The 11406-nt window shown below is 46.2% G+C and overlaps 1 protein-coding gene across 1 annotated transcript; it reads left to right on the forward strand.

Annotated features, from left to right (window-relative positions):
- The first annotated feature begins 1462 nt into the window (after positions 1–1462).
- On the forward strand, positions 1463–11205 carry dusp12 (dual specificity phosphatase 12). Its single transcript, XM_042335728.1, has 6 exons — positions 1463–1761; positions 3146–3259; positions 3354–3472; positions 6367–6457; positions 7283–7460; positions 7976–11205. Exons 1-6 carry the CDS (start codon positions 1511–1513, stop codon positions 8135–8137), a joined length of 915 nt encoding a protein of 304 aa, XP_042191662.1. The 5' UTR covers positions 1463–1510; the 3' UTR covers positions 8138–11205.
- Positions 11206–11406: the final 201 nt, after the last annotated feature.

Here is an 11406-nt window from a genome sequence, read left to right on the forward strand (position 1 = left end):
GGCTTTCCATCACACAGAGGATATAGTTCAAGATCCTGGTCCTCACCTTCAAAGCCCTCCATAATCTTTTTTTGTCTTGTAATTCCTATGTTCCAATGTAAGCATCACCACCGGATGGAAGTGGATGCAGAGTGAAGCCCAGGGTGGTTCTTCGTTTAACTTTTTCCTCTGTATATTGCTAAGTTCTTTCTTTCCGCTACAACCTGATACTGTTTCTATGGGGGAGGGGGGAGGGGAAGTTTCTGGCTATGTTTAGAGAGCCTGTATATGCTTCAAAACACAAGCATTCATACGTTTTGCAGTACAGATATTCACGTACCAAAGAAACATTTTGTTCAATAAAATTACACTGTTAAAATAAAATAGTCAAATCCATTTGTGCTTTGTTGTAGTCTGTCTCTCTTTTCCCACAAAAGTAGCCGATCAACCCAATTTGATCAGGGCAGTCGACCAATCATTGGCCCCAAAACTCGTGATTATTAGCCTGATCACGCGGCCGCTACCTTGACACTGTCATGAGTCCCCTACCATTGAAAACCGGGATGGGGGGTTATGCGCCATTAGCAGCAACACCTTCCTGTCGCTCTCTGCGCTGCATCTCACAAGGTTGTTTGAGGCAGCGCGAGGAGAGACGGGAAGAAAATGGAATGGGAAATAAAGGCAGGAATACATAAACTATTGCCCCACTGTTGGTCACGTGCCCATGTCTCTTCCCCCCCCCCCCCCCCCCACACTGTTGACGTGCTCATGTCTCCCCCCACCCCCCACACTGTTGGTCACGTGCTCTTGGCCCACCACTGTTGATCACGTGCCCATGCCCCAACCCCCCACTGATGACCATGTGCTCTTGGCCCCCCACTGTTGACTACGTGCTCTTGACCCCCCCCCCTGCTGTTGATCACGTGCTCTTGCCCATCCCACCCCCCCACTGTTGACCACGTGCTCTTGACCCCCCCCACTGCTGACCATGTGCTCACCATGTGCTCTTGGCCCCCCCCCCCACTGTTGACCACGTGCTCTTGACCCCCCCCTGCTGTTGACCACGTGCTCTTGCCCACCCCCCCCCCCCATTGTTGACCATGTGCTCTTGACCCCCACTGTTGACCACGTGCTCTTGGCCCCCCCCCCCACTGTTGACGATGAGCTCTTGCCCCCACCCCACTGTTGACCACGTGCTCTTGGCCCCCCCCCCCCACTGTTGACCACGTGCTCTTGCCCCCCCCCCCCCCCACTGTTGACGATGAGCTCTTGCCCCCCACCTTGCTGTTGACCACGTGCTCTTGGCCTCCGCCCACCCCAGTGTTGACCACGTGCTCTTGCCCCCCCCCCCCCCCCACCCGGCCCCCCGGGCTGTTGGTCACGTGCCCACGCCCCTTTTAAGGCAAGAGTCACGTGTTGGCGAGTGGCGTCACCACGTCCCTGCGCGCGTCGGGCCTCGGCCTCGGCCTCGCTGTCCGTCTGCGTCCCGGGGCCGCTCTCGCTGAGGCGGGTTCGGGTTCGGGGGGGGGATATGATTCTGGTGCGGAGCGGCCTGTACATCGGGGGCCTGGACGCCGTGAGCGAGCCGCGGGCGCTGTGGGAGGCGGGCGTCTCGCACGTGCTGTCGGTGGACTCGCGGCCGCCGCCGCCGCTCCCGGGCGTCGCTCGCACCGAGTTCGTGGAGGCCCCGGACGAGGCCGGCGCCGACCTGCTGAGCCGCCTGGACCGGTGCGTGCGCTTCGTGCAGGAGGCGAAGGCGAGCGAGGCCGTGCTGGTGCACTGGTAAGCCTGGCCTGGAGCTCGCACGCAGCGGCCGCGCCGGGGGGTGGGGGTCAGGTCCACAGGTCAGGTCTTGCGGCTGAACGCCGCCGGCGATGGGGATGAACCCATTTGTTCGGACGCTGCAGATGCTCGAGATTTCAAAGCTGGAATTTAACAACAACAACAACAACAACAGCAGATCATCCTCGTGCACTGGCGCCGCTGCACTTGTCATTGAAATACACAGTCCCAAGTACTGTATGTACATGTGTGCATACACACACACACATACATACACGCACATACATACACACACACGCATACATACACACACACACACATACATACACACACACATACATACACACACATACACACACACACACACATACACACATACACACACACATACACACACACATACACACACACATACACACACACACATACATACACACACACGCATACATACACATACATACACACACACACATACACACACATACATACACACACACATACACACACATACACACACACACACACACACATACACACACACACATACATACGCACACATACATACACACACACAGACATACATACATACATACAGCAGCTGCATTTATACAGTACCCTTCACACACATAATATCTCAGAGCGCTTCACAGTGATGGGGTTGGACTCCCGTCAAGGGAGAGGTGGTATTTAACAACAGGTTAGAGAGGGGGTAAGGTAGTGGGACGATGATGATGATAATAATCTATAGCGCTAGCCTTATGTTGTTGAGACGTCTCAAAACCCTTCGTAGAATGTACTGCAAAGTGAATTGACTGTATTTTGCGGGTGAAACTCGGCAGCCAATTGCGCACCGCAGTGTCCCCCAAACATTGAGTGACTGCATTATTATTGTTATTTTTGGGGGAGGCATTATTATCTCTGGAAAGCGATCTGTCAATTGACTAATGACTGGGTTCCTACTTACTGCTATGTAAACACAGGTGTGTGGAGTAAGGAAACCTGCCTACGGTTTTGCCCCGATTCCCGAGTGGGATAATACCTTAGGCAAGTTTCCTTACTCCACCTTCCCCTGGTTAGTCTCCAGCTCTACTCCCAACACACACTCTTTGGTTCCCAAGCCTTGGCTCTTGCAAACCTGTGCCTAATACTTTCCACAATTGGATAAGCAAGATGGGTCCTTCCAGGGAGAGAGTGCATATTTCAATCCAATTTAGATGTATTGGTGGGATGCAGGGAATTCTCAGTTCAATTTGGATACTCTTTAAGCACATGTGTCGGACCCCCGGCTGTGATTGTATTGGCCAGGGACCCGAGCAAGGGAAAAAATGATCCCTATTTTGTGGGCTCTGACTTTTGGAATCTTTTGTCTCCAATGCCTTCTCAGTCATGCAGGAGTCAGTCGAAGTGCAGCTGTGGTTACGGCATTTATTATGAAAACTGATCAGGTGCCCTTTGAAGAAGCGTATATTAAACTCCAGGCCGTTAAACCAGACATCAAGTGAGTAACGTGTTTCTGTGCTGATTCTGTCTCCATGTTATGTTGTTGTTAAAAGTGCATTAAAAGTGAAGTCTGCGTTTTTTATGTGTTGCAGGATAAATGAGGAGTTTGTGAATCAGCTGAAATTGTATGAAGCAATGGGCTGTGAGGTCGATATAACTAGTGCCATTTACAAACAGTATCGACTGCAGAAGGTCACTGAGAAGTACCCAGGTAGCCATGTATTACTGCTACTAAATGAATGCTGATAATTTATTTCAGGATAGTCCAACCTTTGGCTACTGAGAGCCGATGCCCTCTTTGTGAAATGTCTGCTGGTTGGACCACTCTGAAATTTAATTTTATTATTACTAATAATAATCCTTACTTTTGGAGCAGTACCTATAATGTCAATCCATCCCGAAGGGCTTCATATACAATTGGATTCAGGTCCAGTGACTATTTTTGTTTCCTCTGTCCTTAAAATATGTCAAAGTTCTTTGTATCTTCATTGCCCTCCTCTCCTCCCTAAACCTTACCCTCCATATAAACTCACCGACCCACAACTGTGGTCATGCACTTGATCTCATCATCATCCATGGCCTTGACATTTCCGACCTCAGCATAGTGGACAAGGCCATCTTGGACCACTTTTTCATCTCTTTCTCCTCTTACATCCCTCTCTCATCCACCAAGCCCTCAACCATCCTCTACCGCCCTTGGAAAAGGCTATCCCCTGTGACCCTCACAAAGGTCCTCATCTTCAAACAACCTATCCGTCTGGTCTTCCATCCGCGGAGATCCTGAAGCAGCCGTCCAGCTGCTCCATGATCGCCTCTCCTCCACTTTAAACTCCCCTCGTCCCCCTAAAATCCAGGACCAATTGCAAACCCACCCGATCCCCTGGTACAACAGCCATCTCCGCCGCCAAAAAACCCAAACCCGTCTGCTCGAGCGCAGATGGCGGTAAACTGGCCTGACAATTCACCGCCAACTGTGGCTCGAGCATCTCACAGCTACCGCCGTTCTTTGACGCGCAAAAACGGCCTTCTACTCCAACATCATCTTGGAGGCTAAACACAACCCCAAAATCTTTTTTTTCACTACCTCCTCCGTGCCCCCCCTCAGGCCTCCTCAATCTTCGTATCAAGGTCATGGACTTCTTTTCAACTAAAATACTGAACATCCACCAAGCAGCCTCATCCACCTGCCCCTTGTCACCCACCCACCACTCTCTGTCTCCCTCCTCATCATCTGCTCCTACCACCACCCCCTTTCTACACTCTTTTCCTCCCCATCTCTCCCTTTCACCCACCACCTGCTGCCTCGACCCCCTCCCCACCAACTTACTAGTCACACAGCTCCCCCTCCTCTGCGCACTACTGGCTGACATTATCAACCAGTCCCTCTTCTCCGGATCAGTCCCTGCCTCCCTCAAAACTGCTGTCATCACCCCCTCCTGAAAAAACCCTCCCTAGATCCCTCAAACCCCAGCCATTACCGCCCTATTTCTAACCTGCCCTTCCTCTCAAAAATTCTAGAACCCGTTGCTGCAAACCAACTCTGCGCACACCTCTCCTCCCATTCCCTCTTCGAACCCCTCCAGTCCGGTTTCCGCCCTCCCCACAGTACAGAGACTGCGCTTGTGAAAGTCACAAACGACATCCTCTCTATCTGTGACCAGGGCTCCCTCTGCCTCCTTGTCCTCCTGGACCTCTCCGCCGAGTTCGACACAGTCGGTCACGCCATCCTCCTCCACCGCCTTTCCTCCGTCATCGATCTCAGTGGGACCGCACTCACCTGGTTCAAGTCCTACCTCACAAACCACCAGCAGTACATCTGTATAAACGGCTTTTCCTCCTGCTCTCACCTGGTCCCCTCCTCTTTCTGATCTACATGCTCCCTCTTGGGGATGTCATCCGCAGACATGGGGTACCTTCCACATGTATGCAGATGACACCCAATTCTACTTTTCCAGTTCTCTTTGCGACCCCCCCACCCATCAGTCCTCTGATGTTCTGTCAGCTGCCTGTCAGATCTTGGGCTGGATGAGCGCAAACTTCCTTCAGCTCAACGTTGACAAGACGGAAGCCATACTCTTTGGCTCTCGTCAACGTCTAAACTCTCATGGTTCTCACCTCCACCTACCCGAACTCCCCCTAAAACTCTCTGAACTCGTATGCAACCTCGGCGTCAGGTTCGACCCCCAATTATCCTTCCTCCCCCATATCCGGTCCCTCACCAGTACCGCTTTCTTCCACCTCCGACACATCGCCCGTCTCCGCTAATACCTTTCCCCAAAAAGCCGCTGAAACTCTGGTCCATGCCTTTGTCACCTCCCGGCTGAACTATTCAAACGCCCTCCTCGCCGGTCTCCCATCCACTACCATCCAGAAAATCCAACTCATTCAGAACTCTGCCTCCCACATTCTCACCCGCATGAAACTCCGCTCCCCGATCACCCCAGTCCTTGCCAGACTGCACTGGCTGCCTATCCCAGAGAGGATCGATTTCAAGATCCTCACCCTCGTATTCAAGTCCCTGCACTCCTCAGCGCGCCCCTACCTCTCTGACCTCCTCTCTCCTCAGCACAGTAGCCGTTGCCTTCGTTCCTTCGGGTCTGGCCTCCTCCTCGTCCCCCGAGTCCTCCGCTCCACCCTCGGCGGCCGTGCCTTCAGCCACTATGCCCCGAGGCTCTGGAACTGCCTTCCTCACTCCCTTCGTCTCGCTCCCTCCCTTCCCATTTTCAGGTCTCTGCTGAAGACCTTATTGACCGCGCCTTTTGTCACCTTCCTCCCCTTCCCCCGGCTCGGTCACGGGATCCTAAACTGTTAAAGTGCTCTGAGACGCCGTCCGGCGTGAAGGACACTATATAAATCCCTGTCGTCGTCGTTGTATTTCGTGGGATGGTGTGGGGGGTGGGGGGTTACTGGAGGAGAAGGTCTAACTTCTGTGAATAATAATAATAATCCTTTTATTTGATATCACGTCGTTGAGCCATCTCAAAGTGCTTAACATAATAGATTGTAAAGTGAATTGACTGTATAGTTTCCATAAGAAGTCAACACTTTTTAAGGATTACTGGTTGCCGCATTTAGTTACAATCTTGTGCTGGTTTTTCTACACAGAGCTAAGGAATTTACCTCGAGAAGTATTTGCGTTAGACCCGACAAGGCTAGGCAAAACGAACGAAGATCTCTACAGATGCAGAAAGTGTAGGTAGGAGGATTTTGCTTTTGCTGATTGACCCTTTTAGTCCCTTTCGTGAACCTCTTGTAAGTGCTTCACAAAAACAGGAAACCATAACAACTGGAAAGTGAGGGAAATTTAACTGTGTTGAATGTTATTTTTTAAAAAAGAGTATTTTGAAGGCGGGGAGCGTGGGAGGCGACTTCTGGAGAGAAAGGGGTCAAGGCTTGGTCACCGATAAGAACATAAGAATTTGTTCGGTGAAAGAAAACCAGGATCCATCCAGTTAGCATTCCACCATCCTGGCAGTTGCTTGACATGTCGTGTCCCAAACTATATATTGTATCCCGAGATATTTTCTAACAATCTATCTAATTTGTTCTTGAAGGAAACACAACTTTCTGCTTCCACCATCTCCCTAAGGGAGCCTATTCGAATTACCCCATATGTCCTCTTGATATAACTGTTATAAATACAGTATAACATGGATCCATTTGTTGCACGGGTGCGCTGCGGATCTGTGATGTACTGGAAGCTTAAGGCATACTGGCGTACAGCATGCAGGCTCAGAAAGTTTCCTTGCAACCCCTCAAAATGTTTATGAGACTGGATGCTGGCTTTTTTTTATCACCTGCGCAGTGTAGTTAAGTGACATCATCAGTGACCTGCCAAACGGGAAGCGCTGAGTGGCAGTGATTTTACAATATCAACAGGATCTGAGTTTATCTAAAACACTGCACTTATAACAGAGTCCAACCCTGAAACTTGCTCTGCTCCACCTGCTTCTGTGCCCATTATCGTCTCCTAATGTTACTCTTGAGATTCGCGAAACCAGGAAACGTTTTTTCATTTCAGTCGCTCTTTATTTCGTGGCTCGAGTGTTTTGAGTCACGAGTCTGGGAACGGACCGACAGCCTTTGCGCACAAGAGGACAGCACAGACCGCGGGAGGCATTCACACCAACTGTACGTCATATTTTATTGAGCCTGTGCAGTGGATGGAACCTGCACTACTTGGGGTTTTGGACGGACAGGTAAAATAACCTCAGAAAGGGGACTTTTTTCTAGTTCAAGTTCAGTTGTCATGACAAAAGCAGAAGCCTAAAGGCACAATGTGCTGCAAATTCAGAACATGAGATATATATATTTATACTTGTGTGTTAGTATCCAAGACACTCTCACGCATGTGTAAGCTGTGTGTGTGTGCATTATATGTATATAATGTATCTTCTCATATTTGTATCTGCTCCTTAAACTAAATACTCCAGTAAATTTCAGCCTTAGCAACATGTTGCCAGGGCTACGGGGTGTGTAAGGGGTGGGGTGGTTACTAAAGAGAGATGTGAGGATTTTTTTCACTTGGGTTGGTTGATCTTGAGTTTTATTTCAAACGTAATGGTCCCAGTAAAATTTTACCCCCCTTCCCAAAAAAGGTTCTCTTAAAAGTGGGAGAGTTAACACCTTTTTTAAAATGATTTTCTGACATTTGTACAGTGCAATGTGTGGATTTACAATATAGTCAAAATTGTAAAAAAAAAATCTTTTCCAGCTGCTTTGCCCAAAATGCAACTCCAAATTGGGTTCCTTCAATTGGTACGGGGAGAGATGTTCCTGTGCTCGCTGGGTGACTCCTGCCTTCCAGATCCATAAAAATCGCGTGGATGAAGTCAAGCTCTTACATTTACCCAGCGTGAGAAATACGAATAGTTGAAAGACAGAACATGTGTGAGTGTACGTTGAAAAAGGACAGACTCCAGCCATCTGAACCACAGCTGAGCCACAGAGAACATTCAAGCTAAACAATGGTACAGTGTAACACAGCAACACATTAGTAATCCCTGTTGGGCCAATTAAGACTGTGTGTGCAGGCATTTGTTTTGGAAGTTGCCTTGGTTTGAACCATCTTACTGTGAAATGCATCAAAAATGATTTAATACATCAAGCGTGGGGTCAGACCACATATCTTTAAAGCAGTTCTAGTCTGGTATCATTCCTGACTTAACATGAGTAGTTAAGATATATGACCAGCCAGTATTTTTTTGTGAGGTTGTCTATGTCACTAAACTGTTTTGTGACTAATAATGGTCAAAGCTTCCTCATTAATAGAATTATTCAGACAAGTGATAAGTACTTTGAGTCAATTTTCATAGGCCTGATACGTTTCCATTTCATCTCGGCGGCTCCGGCTCTCTATATATTTGTCAGCACCAGCTACGCTTTCACATCATCAAATCAGGAGTGGCAGCTGTATGGAATATGACACTTCAGATGGAGCATTGAGGCTTGGTCTTATCCCTCACCCCAGCTGGTAATGAAATGACTGAAATTGCCATTGTACCAACAGATGATATGCAATGTATTCTATCCTAACAGATTCCTCACTGGTTAAATGCTTGGATCCAACACAGAAGATTTCTTGGATGAAATAATGAATCAAAAGTGTCCTAGCACATTGAAGAGTTTTGTAGTTGTGTGTTTAATTGTGCAATTATAGAGTTCATTGTCTTGTGTGAAATCTGACAATATTGTTGCCCAATGTTACTGGTACAGCATTACTGCATTTACCAATGTTTTTTTTAAAAAAACGAGCTGAAATCTTGCAGGCTTGCGGTGAAGTCTGTTGTTTTTATGTCAGTCCAGTGTTGTTCAAACTTGTCTACGAATTGGATTTTATTTCTCGATTAGGCCAGAAAAAAAAGTTAAAGGAGAATCCTTCTCAATAATAATAAATAATACTTGCATTTGATATAGTGCCTTATCACGCCATTGAGATGTCTTAAAGCGTTTTACAGGATATGTGTGTATTTCAAATGAATGCTCATTACTTTGTAATTTAATGGTTTGATTTCAAAAAGTGGACGTGTGATTTTTGTATGTGCAGTCTGTTTCTTTGGCCTTATATATGTTTGCAACCAGGCAAGATTTCAGCCAGCTCAGTTTTTCTAACAAACTCCTCCCTCAGAGGAGAAGCAGATACCTAATGAGAAGTTATTTTAAATTTACTCAGAAATCTATTACCTCAATGGAAATTATTTTAAATTCAATTCACAATAAAGCCCTTTCAGCTCGAGGGTATCTTAAAGATATCAACTCTCTAAACCTTGGGCAAGTTTCTTTACTCATTACTGTTTAGCTAGCAATAAGCAGATTGCTTTCCGGAGGTAGTAATTTAGTTTTAAAAAAATTTGGTCATTCACCCCATGACTTTGTGGGACATTGCTGCGCCCGTTTGGCTGCTGCATTTCACCCACAAAATACAGTCAATCCACTTTACAATATATCCTGTGAACCACTATGAGAAGTCTCAACGATGTGAAAAGGCGCAATATCAAATGTAAGGATTATCTTTATTACTTCATTTTCTTATGATTTTCTCTTTACAGCATAAAGCTGTTTCTTAAATAGGTCCAGTGTCCTGGCTTCGATCTCTCTTCCTGGTAACCCCGTTCTGGCTATTGATTACCCACTGCAATACTTTCTGGTTTCGTGCTAAATTTGACTCATAACCCACGCGCCTCAATGTCTAGATCTTGAAATCTCAGCTTGTTCATATCTTTCTACAATAATTAATAGTTGGCTATTTGCTTTCAATAGTCTTGACGCAAGTCAAGAGCTGGTTCCTTCTGATAATAAAAAAGTTAGTCTTGTATTTTCCAGACTGTAGCCCAGAATATCCACTTCAACCACATTAACAGTGAAATATACAACTGTGCCAATTACGCAAAGGCAGTGACACATTTGTTCTCTTTCTATCAGTCACTAACTTCCTTGATGTTCTGTTGCTGCAGGAGCTGATAAAACTGCCCCAATATGTAGTCCTCTTTTGCGCAATGCTCAGCAAACTGCGTCACTGCTTTCTGATTCACTGCATTTACAGGCAATGTCTGTAAGATTGTAATACAATGTCTGTTGTATTCATTGTATATTAAATATTCATTGTATATTAAAAGGGACTCAAGTTAACAAGGTGTTGGGGATCAGCTTGGTGACTAATTGCTTGTTCTCCCCACTTTGGTTTAGAAGGTTTGTATCATTCAGGCCAGAAGATTCCAGGTTTGAATCCCAGTCTGCATTGAGTTTGATGATCTTAACTGGACAGCAGTTGAGGTTAAATAATAATAATAATCCTTGTAATAATAATTCTTGCATTTGATATAGCACCTTATCACTATAGATATTGAGCGAGGACCGGATTGGAGACCTGCCATAGTCAAATAATAATAATAATATCACTTGCCAGCTCTCATGTCTTGGCTCAGAGTGAGGTCATCCATTCAAGTGAGGTCATCAAAATTCCTCTGATAAAGAGGAGGGGAGAAAATTGGAGGAACAAATATTGTTGCAGGAAAGGCAAATATTTTTCCTCCACTCCACGAAAACAGGAACTTCCCACCTGTTATTTGAGTGGGAAGCGAACTGACAGGAATGCAATGAAAGTTAGAATAGTAACCGGTGGATTTTTTTTTACAAAATAACAAACTATTGCATCCAGAGCAATTATTTTATTGAACATCACCGTACATTGTAATAAATTTGCACGAACCCAACTTGGATAAGGTGCTGAAAATTAATTATTGGAATGGTGTTTACAATCTGAAAGGTACATCAATTGCTATATCCTAGCAACATTACTTTGTCACTAATGTGCATAGGAACAGAATGGGTAATACCAAATATAACTAGCATTCGTTGGTCTAATATGTGGAGTTTTGTGATAAATATGGGCCCTTGATCACTGTTTTCACCTTTTACTTATTAAAGGAGTTTGTTGGAATACAACCTGATAAAGAGAGGTTTTAATAGGATTATTTACAAACCCAATATCATAGATCATTAATTCGTTAAAGTACTGAAGTCTGCTTGTATTGCTAGGTGCAATTCTACATTTGATATGATTTTCTTTTTGAAAGCCAGATTTCCCCTGCAAGTATAATACTGCACACTGTTTAATTTTCATTTACATTCAGAGCGGTTATTGCC

The sequence above is a fragment of the Callorhinchus milii genome, unplaced genomic scaffold (assembly GCF_018977255.1).
Source record: "Callorhinchus milii isolate IMCB2004 unplaced genomic scaffold, IMCB_Cmil_1.0 Scaffold5, whole genome shotgun sequence".
Classification (NCBI taxonomy): domain Eukaryota; kingdom Metazoa; phylum Chordata; class Chondrichthyes; order Chimaeriformes; family Callorhinchidae; genus Callorhinchus; species Callorhinchus milii.